Source organism: Gymnoscopelus braueri (assembly GCF_963280865.1).
Source record: "Gymnoscopelus braueri genome assembly, chromosome: 10".
NCBI lineage: Eukaryota > Metazoa > Chordata > Actinopteri > Myctophiformes > Myctophidae > Gymnoscopelus > Gymnoscopelus braueri.
Window position 1 is genome coordinate 45,453,617 of NC_137611.1, and position 19,004 is coordinate 45,472,620.

At 42.0% G+C, this 19,004-nt stretch overlaps 1 protein-coding gene across 1 annotated transcript; it reads left to right on the forward strand.

Moving 5' to 3' along the window:
* Nucleotides 1-976: 976 nt before the first annotated feature.
* Nucleotides 977-2,452, forward strand: LOC308093615 (tripartite motif-containing protein 16-like; the record flags this gene model as incomplete). The annotated part of the gene is made up of 1 exon (XM_080439947.1): nt 977-2,452. One exon carries the CDS (start codon nt 977-979, stop codon nt 2,450-2,452), a length of 1,476 nt encoding a protein of 491 aa, XP_080296073.1.
* Nucleotides 2,453-19,004: the final 16,552 nt, after the last annotated feature.

A 19,004-nucleotide genomic window follows, 5' to 3' on the forward strand; every position in this document is an offset into this window, starting at 1 on the left:
AGCAAAATCATGTTATGTATGTTATGTCTTATGTTGTTTAAAGTAGTACAAGGCTACTCCAAAAAATAAACGATTTTTAGCAGCCTCTACTGGTCACTACCGTCATTGCAGGCCTATAGCTGAGTCCTGCATTACCCGGAATTCCATTCGTTTTCACCGGAAGGCGGAAGCGTTTCAAAAAGCGTATTTTAATTGTTTTATACTACCTACGGATCGTTTCGCTTAGCCAGTGGAGCTTTAGTTACCGTGAGCTGTGCTTTCTTTTGCTGTTGTTTTTCCATCTTCAAATCCTATAATGTCTTAAAAACAGCGTGAGATTCCTTTTTGCTAATAACGTTCCTGGATAGACAGGAAACCGGTGCATTTTCGTTTCCGTTTCCGGCCGGATGACGTCATTTTCGCGGGAAAGAAGCCCCTGTCCACTTTCAATAGAAAATATGTTTATAAAAGGCTTTCGGGGGTGAAATTCATGGAGTAGGTGTTGTGAAACATTTGCCACTCACAAAAGATATACAATTCAACTTTAGTTTTTTTTTAAAGTTACCTAGTATTACTAATAATCATACTTTCGCCTGTCAGTTATACAGTACTAGCATCATTTGGTATTCTATGTAATGACTTAATGTCATCACACAGTGACATCACAACCAATGTACTGTCCTATAAAGTGAATTGTCAAATAAACAAAGTGTTGTTGACCGACCCTTAGACAACAGGGTAAACTTATTGGACTATACTTCCCGTAACAATTAGTTTTCTCTGCCAAACGGTCGTCTGTAAAATGGCACAACAAGGAGTTCAGTTCTACTGTTCTATCTGTCTGGATCTACTGACGGATCCAGTGAGTGTTCCCTGTGGACACAACTACTGCAGTAGGTGTATTGAACACTGGAATCAGGATGATCAAAGAGGGAGATTCAGCTGTCCACAGTGCACAGAAACGTTCATCCCAAGACCTGCTCTAAAGAAAAACACCATGTTGGCTGAGGTGGTGGAGAGCCTGAAGAAGACAGAACTCCAAGTTGTTGTTCCTGATCACTGCTATGCTGGACCTGGAGATGTGGCCTGTGACTCCTGCACTGAGAGGAAACTGAAAGCTGTGAAGACTTGTCTTCAGTGTCTGGTCTCTTACTGTGACACTCACCTCCAGCCTCACTATCAGTCTCCTGCCTTTAAGAAACACAAGCTGGTCAAAGCCTCCAGCAAGCTTCTGGAGAACATCTGCTCTCTTCACGACGAGGTGAAGAAGGTTTTCTGCCGTACTGATCAGCAGTGTATCTGTTTTCTGTGCTGCATGGATGAACACAAAGGTCACGATACAATCTCAGCTGCAGCAGAAAGGACTGAGAGACAGAAAGAGCTTGATACGAGTCAGCAGAACATCCAGCAGATAATCCAGGCGAGAGAGAAAGACGTGTTTTTGCTTCACCAACAGGTTGAGTCCATCAATCACTGTGCTGATAGAGCAGTGGAGGACAGTGACACCATCTTTACTGAACTCATCTCTTCCATTGAGAGTAGACGATCTGAGGTGAGGGATCTGATCAGAGACCAGCAGAAACATGAAGTTAGTCGTGTTGAAGAACAGAGGAAGGGTGTGGAGCAGGAGGTTACTGACCTGCGGAGGAGACATGCTGAGCTGGAGCAGATCTCAAACACAGAGGATCACATCCATTTTGTGAACAGTTCCACCTCCCTCTCAAAGATCAGTGAATCTACACACCCAGTCAGTAGCAATGTCCGTCCTCTGAGATACTTTGAAGATGTGACTGTGGCTGTGTCAAAGGTAAGGGACAAACTAGGGGACATTCTTAAAGAGGAAGGGACAAACATCTCAGAGACATTGAATAGAGTGGGTTTACTGTCAACACTACCAGTGCCCAAGACCAGAGCTGAGTTCTTACAATATTCATGTCCAATCACACTGGATCCAAACACAGCACACCAACGCTTGTCTCTGTCTAAAGAGAACAGAAAAGTAACATGGATGAAGCAACAACAATCTTATCCCCATCATCCAGAGAGATTCACTCAATGGAGTCAGGTTTTGAGTAGAGAGGGTCTGGCTGGATGCTGTTACTGGGAGGTAGAGTGGAGTGGATACATTGTTGATATATCAGTCTCATATAAAGATGTCAGCAGAACTGTTGGTTACAATGGTATATTTGGAAACAATGATAAATCTTGGTGTTTAAAATGTTGTAATGGAGGTTGTCTTTTCAGACACAGGTGCATTGAAACTAGAATCCCAGGTCTTTTGTCCTCCAGAGTAGGAGTGTACCTGGATCACAGTGCAGGTACTCTGTCCTTCTACAGTGTCTCTGACACCATGACTCTCATCTACAGGGTCCAGACCACATTCACCCAGACCCTCTATGCTGGATTTGGCCTATATGGTGGATTATTTGGGACTACACGATTTGCAGCTGCTGAGTTGTGTGACATAAGGTAGATCAGACATTGTGTTTGTCTCATGACTAGAGATTAATTTCTTTATGTTCCTATTCCTAATTGTACATTTTTCTCTCAAGGTCAACCTTCTCAGAGTCCAAAGCACCCAGCCCCATTCCCCATAAGATAAAAATAAATCTAATTAAATGACAAATTATACAAATAATTGCACAAGAAGTACAGACAAATCATGTCTGGTAGATTATTTATCTATTGCAACAATGCTTTTTAGCAATAACGTTCATACTGTTGGTTTATTTCTCTATTGGTGCCCAATTTGTAAAGAACATGCTTTTGTGAGATGAGCAGTGCAACAGCTTATTCTGCTGTTGCTATTGACTGTTTTCTCTGCATCAGATGTGCTTCTAAATGTATAAAATAATATAAAATAAAATCTATGGACAAAAACAGGATATACCTCAACAAAAAAACAAGCTAACTACCAGTCACCACTCAAAAGGCTTAAAATCATAAAATAAATAAATACGATAAAACCAAATGAATACAGTAAAACTATAAAAACACAATTAAAGTATTTAAAGTAGACTCCAACTACCATTATGGAAGAACCAAAGGCATCCAAAGCAGCCCTGATGTCATCTATGACATTCAGGCATGCCGTTTCAGTGCCATGTTTAGATCTAAAACCAGACAGGCATGGACTTTAGCGTGCAAATCTATGGAAACAATTTGACTCTAATAGCAGGGCTTCTAAAAATATTTGCCTAGGCAGAGAGATTAGAGATTGGCCTATAATTGTTGACATCAGTCGAATCACTTGCCTTTAGGAGAGGGGATACATACAGTAAGCTTGTACATGAACATCGTGGGGACCACCCTGGATGGGGTGAAGGAAGCTGGACGCTATCATGGACAGCCACTCACACTCCCTCCACATGGAGATTGTGGGGCAATTGAGTAGAATGGGAAATGATAGACTCATCCACCCCAAGGGGAAACACAAAGACTTAAGAGTAAGACTGTCTTTTGTGCAGGTAGCTATGAAGATTTAAGATGAGGCACACGATGGTCGCTTGGCTCGTTCAATAGACCAATTTCTCTTTAGCAACAGCAGTTTAAGGATCTGACATGGTACTCTAACTGTGTGTATTATTAATATATATTTAGTCCTGCATTATGCAGGAATTGCTGATGGTTTATACCGTTGTATAAATTGTTCATTATTGATGGTGTTTCTTTTGAGTGTGATGTCTTTACCCTGCTGTGTATCTACAGTAGGCCTACTTTATCATGCCCCGTAACTGTATCTTAAGCTGCTGTGCTGCCTTTGGCGTCTGGATTCCCCTCGCAGGATCAATAAAGGTCTTATCTTATCTACATCCAGCTTAATGCCTTGTTTGATATCTGTCTGCAATCAATCCTGACCTATAACATGTGTGCGTGTGTGTGTGTGTGTGTGTGTGTGTGTGTGTGTGTGTGTGTGTGTGTGTGTGTGTGTGTGTGGGGGGGGGGGGGGGGGGGTCACTTCATAATATTACAGGAGGGGCAATCAGAGAATCAGAGAGACCGCGGAGGGGTGAGAGAGAGAAAGAGGGGATGAGAGAGAGATGGAGGGAGAGAGAGAGCGAGACCTTTCCCCTAAATGAGATGGATCCTGACATCTGGGCGTCTCTTCAGGTCTTCTCTCTCTCTCTCTCTCTCTCTCTCTCTCTCTCTAATTACACGACATAATGGCAGCTCAGTCGGCTCGTAATCTCACATTATAATCAGAAGGAGTTTTTCTCATCCTTCTTCGGCTGCGTCTCTCTCTCTCTCCCTCTCTCTCCCTCTCGGTCTCTATCTCTCCACAGCTTCTAATTCAATATAAATGTAAATGACCATAAGAGAGAAAAACAGAAGAGAGAAAGAGCAAGAGAGAGAGAGAGAGAGAGAGAGAGAGAGAGAGAGAGAGAGTAGACCATAAGCAGAGAAATGAGAAACAGAAGAGAAGTGGCAAAGAGACAAAGATTGGAGCAAAAACAGACAGATTTGGAGGGGGGTAGAGATAGGAAAGGGATGAAATTGAGAGAGAGAGGAGGGAGGGAGGGGGAGAGAGAATGAGATAAAGAGAGTTTTAGAAAACACCAATTTATTTAAACACCCGATCACAACAAGCTGCTTTTCTTCATCTCCTTTCTTTGCTCCAGTACTAAGTCTGTTCCAAGGCATGCTGTTTACCCCACCAGGTTGAAAGTGATGACATTATCTTAAAGGAACTAGGATTAAACTGGTTTCCATTCCAGCACAGGCTGAGAAAAGCACCCTCATGCACCCGTGAAAACGGCATCTCAGTAAAAACACTAGGGCTGCAACCATAGATTATCTTTTTATTCAATCGATTACTTTTTCCATTTGAAATCCATATTATGGGGGGAACATCTACAAGCTCAAGACCACAACATAATCTCCCCACTCGCCTTTGGCCCAGCGAGATAATCATATTTTCAGTTAAAATAGTATAATTTGGGTATTCTAATGACTTAACTACTTGAACCCTGCAGCATCCCTCTTCTGGAGGGAACGTGTTGTGAGCTATTTTTGAAAATAATTAATTTTATTACGATTATTCTTTGGGAATCAATTCAATCAGTTCGATTAATGGTTGCACCCTAAACACTAGGCATATAACCTGCAAGCCACGGGTGTTATTGTATTAACACACTGACTACCATACATACGTACTAGTTATATTGTATTACCATTGTCTACCATTCAGATGTACTAGTTATTGTATCAACATACCACTACTCTACCTTACAGATGTAGCTAGTTATATGGTATTAATATACTCTCATATTGTATTAACACACTGTACCGTACAGATGTACTACAGTATACTAGTTATATTGTATTAACACACTCTACCATACAGATGCAATGGTTAGATTGTATTAACATACTCTAAAGATATGCTAATTACACTGTATTAGCATACTCTTACCATACAGATGTACTATTGTATTACCATACTCTCAGTTATTGTATTGAGATATATTTACCATGCCGATTCCATAATTACATTGTATTAACATGCTACCATACAGATTTGTTAGAATAACACTGTATTCATTATTTAAACCCCAGCATCTGTATTGTGGGGGAAAGCTTTCACATAAAATAGCCGATCGACAAGCTCACAATGCGTCGCAATAGAAAACAGATAAGGACTCTGTAATATAGGGTTTAAGTGGTTAAAATAAGTTGCGGGTTGCAGCTTTGACATACTGTGTGTCTGCCTGCTGTCCTCAGAGAGGGACGAGCTACAGACTTAATGATTGCATCGCAATTTATAATTCAAAATGCTGCATATCACAGCTTCATTAAGTTCCTCATCTGGAACCTTAATTTGGTAAAGAATTTAAATACAGGAGGAGGAGAGAGAGACAGGGAGAGAGAGAGATAGAGAGAGAGAGAGAGAGAGAGAAGGATTAATGAAAAACTAAAGGACCAAGAGAGAATCAATAGTGATTGCAACTACACAAGGCCAAGGGTGTGTGTGTGTGTGTGTGTGTGTGTGTGTGTGTGTGTGTGTGTGTGTGTGTGTGTGTGTGTGTGTGTGTGTGTGTGTGTGTGTGTGTGTGTGTGTGTGTGTGTGTGTGTGTGTGTGTGTGTGAAAGAGAGAGCAAGAGAGAGGACAGAAAGAAAGAGCGAGTAAGATTGAACAAGAGAGAGCGAAAGAGCGACAGAGAGATAAACAGACAGCGAGAAAGAGAGCGCGTTAGAGAGAAAGAAAGAGAGAGAGACACACACCTGTCTTTAATTATGCATGTCTGAGCAGGTGTGGGTCGGATAAGAGTTTGAAATATGGATTACAGATAACAGCCATTTCAGGACGGGGCTCTGATGTGCAATCTCACCCTCCGTCCACCCGATGCGTCGCCTCAATCTCATGACATGAATGTTTTATGGAAAACAGTCCAGAGTCCTCTGCTGCTGCTGAGTCACAGAGATCTGACCGACATCCACTCTCTGGCGCTGGGTGTTAGCGTGGCACTGCTGGGTGTTAGCGTAGCACTGGCTGGGTGTTAGCGTAGTGCTCTGGCTGGGTGTTAGTGTAGCACTGGCTGGGTGTTAGTGTAGCACTGGCTGGGTGTTAGTGTAGCACTGGCTGGGTGTTAGCGTAGCGCTCTGGCTGTTCTCAAACTTTGTCGCGTGGACCCAAAATGTATATGTATCTGGTCGCGCGGACCCCCATCTGAAAATGTTTTGTGCCAGGGACCCCCCAGAAGAGAAGATTTGTGTGGGGAAAAAAATCCAAATTTTCCAATTTAGTCATTTCGGCCAATTATTACCTCCCCACACACATTTGAGTGTTGTCATTGCATGCTGTTGTATATCCTACTGACTCACCTGCCAGTGAGGAGCCCCCACCGGGAGGACGTAGGTCCTCCGTCCTACTCCTCCCGCCCAACAGTCCTGCTGACAGGTGCCGCCCCAGCCCGTACTGTAGGATTGCATGCAGTAAGACCTATCACCCTCCCCGCCTGGCTTCCCTCCCCTGAACACGGGCTAACTGTGTTCGTATAGACGCTCGACAAAGCCGTATGCGCCACAGTGGATTCAAATCCCTAGACTCTGTGGTGGTGGTGGTGGGTGGTTAAGGTTAGTTGAGGATATATGGAATGAATGTAAATTAGTGCAGTATCCCCCCCAAAGTTAATGGAACCTGCGTGTGTGCATGCGTGAGTAAGGTAAATTGACAAAATATGACAGTGTCTGTCACCGAACGAATATGTGACACATATATAGAGAGAGAGAGAGAGAGACAGAGAGACACTGACTGATTGACAGTCCTTCAGTCTTGCACATTAGCATTCTCCATGCTAGCTTGTCCTCCATCTATCTCTGCATCTCCAGCTTAATTAACTCCCATCAACACGCACACATTAAAACCTGGCTGCACCCACGCACAATGTACATCATGTTCACACTCACGGGTTTGTATTAATATACTTGTGAGGACATTAACATTTCAGGAGGAGGATTTTATGAATTCCATTCTTAATATTTTGGGGCATTTTTGCCTATAGCCCAAAAATTGCAGATTTACAAGCTCACAGCGTGTTGCGCTGCAATACGTTGTGAGCTTGTAGATCGGCAGTCTTTCGGTGCATGGCACTGGCTCACAGCTAAGTATGAATCATGTTTACTCCAATTCCAACCCCCTAAACCTTACCTCTAAATGTCTAATCCTGACCCTAACCACGACCTGAATCTTTTTCTAATTGTAAACATATCTCAAATTTTCAACCATAAAACAACCGTTTTTTCTTGTGAGAACCAGGGAAATGGTCCTCACAACGTCAATTTCTCAAATTGTACTTGTGGGAACATTTGGTCCTCACAAGTATAGTAATAAACGCACGCACGCACGCACGCACGCACGCACGCACGCACGCACGCACGCACGCACACACACACACACACACACACACACACACACACACATATTGATTCCTCCATGCTGAATAAAACATCTCTCTGATTAGCATGGAGAGACAGCCTCAGCAGGCAGGCAGGCAGGCAGAGCACTCCCCTTAGCAGTAGTGGAAAGTAACCAAGTACATTTACTCAAATATGGCACTTTAAGTAAAACATGTTGTATTCAAATACTCACGTACAGTACAAATACTCCAAAAATGTACCAAGTAAATGTACTTTGTAACTATCCACAACTGGGAATCACACACTATCTCAATAAAACAAACCAATGCCTAACACACACTAGAAGACTTTGAAGGTGATTTTGAAAATACTTTGAAAAGACTATAAACTCTGACAGCCTCACATCTACGTACACTAGAAGACTTAAAATAATCACTTTGAAATCTCACACTGTCTCACATCTAAAAGACAATGTGTCATTAGTTTAATCACAGACTTTAAGGTTTTGCATAAAGCAGATGATGTAAAATGATCTTTGGAGGAAGTAATGAATACACTCTGTCTAACACTGACCTTGGTCTGTCTGACACTGGTCCTATATGAGAAGTGTTTCTCTGTGTAAAACACAGCTCATAACCAAAATACATATCATTGCTGCCGGGCAGGAACCTATTATCTCCATATTCTAACTTTGTGTTTTTTTCGTAAATTAATGCCCTACTTGATCATACTACAGCGTCACACAAAAACATCAAAAGTAGCGGATCTGCAAGCTTCACGCCGTGTTTTGAGCTTGTAGATCTGCTGCTTTTGCCATTTTTTAATTTGAATCCTAAAAAGTAACAGTTTTGGACATATGAGGTTTCCACCCGAAAGGGATGAAATTCAGAAAACAAACTAGGTGGACAGACACAAAATGTGACTGCTGTGCGGACCTCCTAGATGGATGTGGTTTGCTTTGGGTTCGAGCAGATTTGTAGCGAACCCTGAGCAGTGAGCACAGACGTCAACACGGACACCGCACACAGCTGTTTTAACTATTTTTGTACATCTCCATTGTACAACAAAGTATGTAATACAGGGTTAAGTGGTTAATCCGACTAATCAATTTAGACTAATTTGATTGTGATTATGGTTGTGTCGATTAATTACACAAGGAACAAAAACATGCCCAAACTTGATATTGAGTCACGTTTGTGTTAAAGTACAGTTGATCCCAAATGCAGGCAACACAGGCAAAGTAAGTTAAAGAGGTGGTGCCATGGTTTTGCACTTTTTCTGTTTTGGGCGGTGAAACCGCCCCTATATCTGAGGTTTGGATATTTGCACACCAAATCCTGCACTGTGATTGGCCACAAATGTACCCACCTAACCCTGCACCGTGATTGGCCAATCACAGTCTATTCAGGACTGTGATTGGCTAGGGAAACATGACACATGTGCATAGCCCTATATAAGAAACCATAACTTTAAAAAAAAACATTTTATTTTTTTTTAAAGTTATGGTTTCTTCCATCACTTCTTCCATCACTTCTTCCATCACTTCTTCCATCTCTGTGATGACCACTGTGACCACACCGCCCACTTCACACTGGGTGTGATTTTTTCTGTGTCGAAAGTGAAAAAAATGAAGCTTTAATGAGCCAATGAATATTGCAGTTTTATGACAATTATTCATCTGCCCCTATCACATACATGCAGACTCACATTTCTTTGAAACTTTGCGGTAATGTTGAGGGTCATTCCAAATATCACTGAAACCAATCTTACTCCAATTGGTCAAAGGGGGGCGCTATAGCAATTTTTTTTAAATGCAAACTTTAAACAGGCTTAAGTCATGCCTCGTTTGGCCGAAAGTCGTGAAACTTGCTTACACTTGTGCCTTGACTCATGAGGAACACATGTATTGCTTTGACCAGTAAGCTCCGCCCTTAGATTGTCCGCAATTTTGAGCAGTTTGAAAAACACTTAAACCCAGGATTTTTCAGCTATTTGCGTGAAATGGTATTATCTGTCTGACCTCCGTTTTCATTGGATTATGTCTGTTGGTCCAATGGCTTCCCGCTTAAATGAATGCCTCATAATCTCAAGGTTGCCGGTTCAAGCCTCACTTGGTGCAGATTTCATTTAAAGTGCATTGCAAACAACAAGACAGTATCAATGAATACATGTGCAATTGTTAAAGATAACATGAAATGCTTATTTGAGACGGTATATTTTTGCAATGTATGACATACTTCATTCTGAAAATAGCCGATCTACAAGCTCACAAAACGTTGGTATCTGAAAAGTTTTTTGAAAAGCTTTCACTGGTTTCGGTTTCGAGGAGACATACAATTTCTCTATCGGTAGATGGTTAGGGAACCAGTGATCTAGAGTAGTTAGCAAAACAGAGGCTTGGTCCGTCAGGGATGGAAAGACTTATATATATCAACAGACGCGACCAGGGCCATCATATCTCTAGCTCAATGAGAAGAAAGGCAGCCTATGAGTCCGGAGGTCACTGGTTCGATCCCTGTCCCCGACAATGTGTCGAGGTGATCGTTATTTGGCATTCGTAGGCTTACGCGTAGTATTTCTTGAGGTTAGGGGAGGGCATAGTTATACTGAGGTTAGGGTTAGTGAAGGTTTAAAATGCTCATTTGTTAATTGCATGGACTTCTTTCTCTCAAGTTCAGTCTTCTATGTTTCTATGGCTTATTGTGCATATTACTTATCATTGCTTCTTTCTTTCTTCTCTCTGCAATCCCTGGCCCCGTGTTATCGCTGCTTGCAGCTATATTTTCTTAATTTTTTTTTGCTTTATTGTTAATCATTTGTAGTTTCCCCGTAAAGCACTTGTGCTTTATTCTTGCTCTGTAAAGCACTTTGAGCTGCATTTCATGTCATGAAAGGTGCTATACAAATAAAGTTTATTATTATTATTATATATCGTTATCCTCCGGCCCGCAGTTTCAGTTACATCCCTGATTCCTTTTTGACACTTGATATCATGTATAACTTAGGACTTGTCCCCGATTTAGGACAGTTCGTTTTTAAAAGGTCAAGACTTTCCGTTTCTGACAAAATACCACTACACCAGGGATTCACGAATGCTTTCAGCTCGAGACCCAAAAGAGAAATAAAATATTTAATATATGTCCATATCTCCAGAACCGTCCGACCGATTGACTTCAAACTTGGTGTGTATGCCAAGCTCCCAACGGAGTGCAGTGCTGAGTGGGATGTCGGTATAGAATAAATGAGTGTCCAGAACCCTAAATCCCCTAAACCCTAAACTCTCGATCTGTCTGTCTGTGTGTCTGTCTAGTCAGTGTCCCCTTGATGTTGTCAATATAGAAGAGAATAGAGGTATTTATTGGCAACAATTAAAGACACAGTATCACCAATTAAAAGCGGCAAATGAAGTAAACACAAAAAAGCCGAAGGGTGTTTCCATTGTGGGCCATTACAACATATGAAATCATAGTACTGATGTCATAGAGTGACCTCCAAGTACTGATAATTAGTAGTCCACTAAGCCCTCGTCAGCGTGTATCGGGTACACCGAGAATAACATGTTCCCTACATGCGCTACGTCCTACCGGGGAAACTCCCCCCTGTCTGGTGATAGGAAGCGGCCTGCTCACTCCTCATGCATTGAAGGAAGCATGAGCTCAGTTCGGGGCTCTTAGGGGCTCTCCCCAGGCTGGCAGAGGAAGAGTAGCACTCAGGATTACAAGCTTATATGCAATTGGCACGGGGTGAAAAAAAGACAAAAATCGTGGGATTGACACACTACCAATACCAGGTTGCTTAACATTTATTAAGTGCCTCACCACAAATGAACACCTGATGTCTTAAGGCAGCAGCTAATTCTGCAATCAGAGGATAATACCGCCTTTGCGAGAGATTAAAATGTAGTAATGCTGACATGTAAATGCAATTAACTCCAACTGCGATAAATAGAATTAGTTTGTTTTGTTTCGTTTGTTTATTAATCAGGGACAATAGGCAATAATTAACCACAAAATAAATGTGGCAGTGTTAGCCAAGTGGCTAATTTTCAACTGCTGGCAGCCCTGCTTAAAGCAGCCATCAGACATCAGTATATCGCTGCTGTCGGGTGGAAACCTCTTATCTCCATACTCTAACTTTTTGTGTTTATTCGTAAATGAATGCCCTACTTGATTATACGACAGTGTCACACAGACGTATTCACGCCGCGTTTCGAGCTTGTGGATCTGCTACTTTAGCTATTTTTGAATTTGAATCCTGAGCCGTTTTGGACATAATATGAGGTTTCCACCCGACAGAGACGATATCTGCTATTTTCACTTATTTTGTGCGACACTCTTGTATGATGAAGTAGTAAGGCATTAGATTAATAAAAAAATTGAAATATGGAGATACAAGTTTTCTGTCTGACAGCAACGATATACTGTAAGCAAGCAAAAGCCTGTTTTTGTGTTAATTAATCTAGCAGTAATTGATTATTCAGAGAAGGGGGACAGCAGGCCTCGAATAACAAACAAGAAGAGAAAACACAAATATTGCAGTGCAGAGTTGTGCATTGAGGAGTTGAGTTATAATTCATGCTCACATAACTGAAGCCCTTCTCCAGGGTTGTGTTAACCACTTGAACCCCATGATGCAACGCATTGTGAGCTTGCAGATCTGCCATTTTTTAAACGTAAATGTTTTTGGTGTTATCTTGGAAAATGTTTACAAATTTTACATTGATTTCAATAGAATTGTTTTATAATTGATTAAATAGATTAGTTTGATTAACTGTTGCAACCGTAAAACATACTCTTTTTTATATTCAGGCATAGGCAGGTATCTGTAGGCCATTTGGTTACAAGTTTGCCTGCTCATTGTTTTATGCATGGCCATAGATAACTGTGTCATCAACATTTGAATATCACACCCATTGCAGACACTAGGCAGATCACTGATATACACGCTGAATGATAAAGGTCCCAAAATAGAACCCTGGGGTACTCCCGCGTCATATCTCAGAGCAGATGATACATCATCATCCACCACTCTGTCACACCGGGTTTTTCCTTCAAGGTACGATTTCATCAGTGCCAGAGAAAATGTATATTTTCTTTTTTTAACCCATTAAAACCGGGGAAGCATCTCTGTCATTTTAGAGATACAGTATACAGTATATATGGCACATTGGTTATCAAAGTGGTCCTTGGGGTACAGAGGTCCTTGGGGGGTGGGGGCCTGGTCCTCAGAAAAAGTAGTTAATATAGGGTCACAATAATTTTAACCACTTTATGCATATTTTTGGCTATTAAAAAAATAGTGGATCTTGTAGATCTGCTATTTTTGAAAAAAAAATTGAACAATTTTGCAAATCTTTGCTTCTGGGGGTCCTTGGAACAAAATATTTCAGATGGGATCGGCGGTCAAATATCATGTCACATACAATTTTGGGGGTTCTTGCAGCGGCGTAACGAGGCAACAGTGGGCCCCGGCGTGCGGGGTGGTCACAGTGGGCCCTCCTCATCCACCCCCCCCCTAGACAGAACAGAACACAGCCAACTGCGCTTTACGGTCTATAAACCAAGAGGACAGCGCCGTACTGTACTGCACAGAGGTCTAGTCCGTGTAGCTCGCCTCTTCTGACTTCCAGTGTTGCCAGATTTTGCGACAGAAACAAGCAACCAGGTCTATGATTTTATTTTCATTGTTTTATTTTACCGACGGCACGGGTGGGCCCCAAATGACTCTGGGCCCCAACGTTTGAGAACCACTGATATAGCAACATACGTTTTTCAGAAAACTGTTAGGATTTTGAAGACATTTTTAGAATCGGCCTCAGGCCTCAATGGGTTAAAACAAGATGTTGCGATTAAAGTCTAAAGTCTTTCCTGCGGTCACAGAAATACCACTCCTACTACACCCCCCCCCCCCCCCATATCCATAAAGCACAATGCCACTTCGGTAGAGGTTTGGGTTGTGTAGTTATCTGGCCATGGTGTAACTCCAAATATTGGTGAGATATCTTTGATAGTTGCTCCGTTGATTAGAAATGAATATCCCAAAATAGTCTCCAGATTGACTTACATTGCACTGTGCGAATGGGTCTCAAAGTCACTCTTTTAGCAAATGAATGTAAACAAATCAGATGTATGAAATTACTTTTGTTTAGAATGCTGACTGGGCCCAGATTTGAAAAGAAACCCTCCTCTCGCTGTCTCAGCAGTCTGTACGTGTCCACTTGGTCCAAATAGAATCCCTTGTCTCAGTGCTAGCCCCTGTGGGCATTCGGGCAATGTTGTTGTCAAGACAGGCATGTATAGGAAAGCTGAGAGGGAGACAGTGTAGACACTGGTGTAGAAGAGACAGAGAGTAGGAAAGCTGAGAGGTAGACAATGTAGGAGACAGACAGTAGGAAAGCTGGGAGGGAGACGGTGTAGGAGAGACATACTGTATAAGCTGAGATTCATGACATCATGCCATTCAGTAGGAAAGTTCAATCCTAGTCTCTGTCTCACTATATATATATATATATATGTATATATCGCATATCAGTATTTGACCTGAGAAGCAATTGTTTTTCAATTAAAACAGATTTAGTTATACGAGTGGATCAATGAGTGACAAGCAACAGAGCAACAAAATAGTAAAAAAAAAAAAAAATCAAGGTGGTACTAAACAGACCAGTTCAGATCAGTGCAAGTTTTACCATAAAGTGCATCAATTTTAGGAATATATTCAGAGATTCAGGTAGCCTTTATAAATTCAAGGACCTTCTGTAAACTCAAGCACAAGTAAAACAATACTTTCAAGTACACAATACTTGCAAGTACAAGAAAACCCTGACCATTAGGAGAAATAAAAATAAAGAAGTCTTGACTGTACTTATTGTCCAATATCCTGTATGAACAAACCAGACTAACAAAAAGGCCAAAACACTAAATCACTTTGTTGATTTACCATCAATTTAGTTAGTCCATAGTGATTTAAAAAATAAAAATAATAGAAATAAAATACACCCCTTCTGTCCAACTTTCCTCTACATATTTACACATGATACCTGAGATAAGATATAAACGCACGCACACACGCGCGCGCACACACACACACACGCACACGCACACGCACACGCACACGCACACACACACACACACACACACACACACACATTCCTGCAGAGGGCCTCCATGCAGTCTTGTGTGTGTATGGGTGTGTCTGGCTTTAGCAGATAGCATTGTTGTTGAATAGAGAATGACCCGCATTAAGCCCTGATTCATCGTCCGACGTGCGGCGGTGCCCCGTGTCGGAAATGGGTCTGCGACCCACTGTTTGGGAAACCCTGGTTTAGAAGATAGCGTTGGGAGTAGAGTGGAGAATGACCTGCATTATACCTCACAACACACAGCCAGGTGAGTTAAGCCCTGCCTTCTCATTCCTCCATTTAAGCTGCACCAGGGAATGGATCTCCTGATAGCAACACATACTACACGTACGTCTCTCCAGCAGCGTTTTTTGACCCTTTTCTGGATCAGGGTCCACTTGAAAAATCTCGAAAGCGTTCGTGGCCCACCCATCTGATCACTTAACACAGCAGCCGGGTGGGCCACGAGCAATGTCAGAGCATGACCAGTTGAATCACTTTTAATCACATTTTTCAGTATTATTTTTTTTCGTAGTTACTGCACTTTGGCTTGGCAGGGCAGCTCCAAATTGAGCTAGTAGTAGTAGTAAATAGTATACAAATGGAATGCTAAAGTAGTAGTAAAAAGATTGAAAATATTGAAAAGTAAGAATGTAATTTAGGGGTGCTGTGGATGGAGGGGGAAAAAAGTATTGGGGTGCCCTGAGCCCCAAAAGTTTGATAACCACCAGTTTAGAACAGTGGTTCTTAAAGTGTGGTTCGGGGACCTCAGGGTGCCTTGGTGGGGTTCTAAACGGACCTTACAGGTCTGTGACTCTGAGAGTTTACAAATGGAACCATTTGGTTCCATTTGTATACTATCAGAGCTATAGGGGTTCCTTGAAATTAAAACAGTTTGAGAACAATTATTGGTTCAGAAGATAGCGTTGGGAGTAGAGTGGAGAATGACCTGCATTATATACCTCACAACACACAGCCATGTGAGTTAAGCCCTGCCTTCTCATTCCTCCATTTAAGCTGCACCAGGGAATTTGGATCTCCTGATAGTACGTACATGTACGTACGTCTCTCTCTCTCTCTCTCTCTCTCTCTCTCTCTCTCTCTCTCTCTCTCTCTCTCTCTCTCTCTCTCTCTCTCTCTCGCTCTCTCTCCACGCCACTGCCCTCCATCTGGGGGGAAGAGAGAGGAGAAAATAAGGCACCCAGAACGCCATTAAAGCTCATTTAAAGTTTAAAAGATGGGGTGCTTTTCTTATTTTTCTTTTTTTGCCCTGAGGGGGTTATAGAATTTTCCCAACAGTCCCCAGGAGAGCTGATAGCAGCAGCCTTCACTGAGGGAACAAAGGAGAGAGAGAGAGAGAGAGAGAGAGAGAGAGAGAGAGAGAGAGAGAGAGAGAGAGAGAAGAAAGAGAGAGACAGCGAGAGTTGATAGGATTGTAGTGCTCTTTGAAATGGACAGAAAGGCAGAATTGATTTTTTTTCTCCCCCCTCTCTCATATCCATGAGGTGTTCAGAAGTGAAGTCATGAGGCTGATTGACTGAGACTCAAACTGAGATATTCAGTTCAGACGGGGACAAAACCTACGGGAGATGAATCCATAGACTTCTATTGTATTCAGCATACTGTAAGTCTGCACAATTACGTCGAAAATGTATCGTTGTCAACAATATCAACATGCCCAACACCGCAAAATACTTTTACATATCGCAAAAGAGATCATTTAACTAGTTCTCACGTTTTTCTATTCAATTCAGCAACCCAGCAGTGGTGGAAAAAGTACTCAAATGTTTTACTTAAGTAAAAGTATCAATACTGCATTGTAGAAGTACCCTGTTACAAGTAAAAGTCCAGAATTCAAAATTTACTTGAGTAAAAGTACAAAAGTATTGACATCAAAATGTACTTAAGTACCAAAAGTAAAAGTACTCAAATATTTGAAAATAGCAGATCTACAAGCTCACAACGCGTCGTGATGCGACGCGTTGTGAGCTTGTAGATCGGCTATTTGCCTCTGAGATGTAGTGGAGTAGAAGTAAAAGTATTGGAAATTGGAAATACTCAAGTAAAGTACAAATACCTCAAAATTGTACTTAAGTATACAGTACTTAAGAAAATGTACTTTCCACCACTGCAATCCAGGTTATGACCATTCATGACAAAATATTCATGAAGAAAAACCCAGCTCACTGCTCTTGCTCAGCAGCATACCTTTGATTCAAGCGTTGACGGTTCCGTCCCACTGGGCTTCATCAAGAGTGTCTTACAGAAATTATACCATCATGATCTTATATAGATAGCAGTGGTGGAAGAAGTAGTCACATTTTGTACTTAGAAATACTCTGTTACAAATAAAAGTCCGGTATTAAAACATTTGTTGAGTAAAAGTACAAAAGTATTTGCTTTGTTTGCGAACGCAGCGGAAGGAGGCGTGCCGAAGTCACCCAGGGGCAATCCGCCTGCCCCTGGGTGACTAATTACACTCCTCTGAGATATAGAAGCTACAGTAAAAAATAACACATCTGAAAGCATCTACACGAGTTCATCTATTGGGATATCTAAGAATTCCATGTCATTTGTGCATATTTCAGGCCGGATGGCAAGTTGAAAACGCCTTAGTTTGAGGACAGTAATTTAACTGTACCACCTACTTCTCTACATTCATTCCTTTCTATGCTTCTTATTGTTATTTTCAAGCTGCGTTCGCTTCCCGCGTTCGTGCGTCTTACTTGTAATAAAGAAAAACATCACATGGATGCACCTGGGACGTATCATCAGTGTTGTAGCCTGGGGTCATCGGGTGTTTCGGGTCTGGCAACATACACCCTCGCCCAGGTGACCCAGCCGGGGCTGATCAAGCCTCGACTTACGTCCCAGTAGCTACCCACGGTCAGTCCTTTTAGGGAAAGACAGGGCCACTCAGTCCGCTTCTCCGGAACTACTCTGCCGGGACTGGGGAGAGGAGAGGCTCTGGCACGTAGAGGGACTAGGCTCTATGGGTGGCCTCCTGGCCGGGCTCCTCCTTCGTCTGCAGGTCCAGGACCTGAGCGTTGCACCAGACTCCCCCCATTCCAAACATTTCCTTCTGGCGTGATGGTTTCTTGGGCCGTGGTGGTACTGCAGGCTCCACTTGCGACTTGCTTGAATGACCCTCCTAAAGGCCTCACCGTGGATTTGTTGGGCTTCTTCCTCACGGAAGACACAGGCTTGGGCGCTAACCCATACTGCTCGCGGATGCCGTCTACATTCCGGGTGTCAAAAGTCTTTCCAGTGGTCACCAAATTATTCCTGGTTGTCACATAGTCTATTCCTATGAGCCACTACAAATAGAATAACTAATAAAGAAAAACATCACATGGATGCACCTGGGACGTATCATCAGTGTTGTAGCCTGGGGTCATCGGGTGTTTCGGGTCTCGCAACATACACCCTCGCCCAGGTGACCCAGCTGGGGTTGATCAAGCCTCGACTTACGTCCCAAATATGAAATATACTTACTGAAAGTTAAAGTACAAATGTTGCAGAATGTCCCATCTCACAAGTTCCCAAAAGTATAAAAATGCTTTGAAAATAGCAGATCCACCACCTTACGACGCGTTGTCAGCTTGTAGATCGGCTATTTTCAGCCTAAATATGCATAGGGCTGAACTGGTTAATGTCTGTTTTGTAATAATAACCAAAATCTACAAAGTAACTAGTAACTAAAGTTGTCAAATAATTGTAGTGGAGTAAAAAGTACAATATTTGACTCTGAGATGTACAGTGGAGTAGAAGTAGTAGTGAAAGTATTGAACATATTTGGAAACACTCCAGTAAAGTAAAAAAAATCCTCAAAAGTGTACTTAAGTGCAGTACTTGAGTAAATGTACTTAGTTACTATACACCACTGATAGATAGATAGATACTTCACAGGTGTGAGACAATCACACTCTTCTGTAGTAGGATTGTAGGATTGTATCTCAATGATTGTTTGTGACCTGTGTGTGATTATATGACATCATATAATCCAGGTATACAAGGATATCGTTGAGCCCTATATACTTATGATATTACA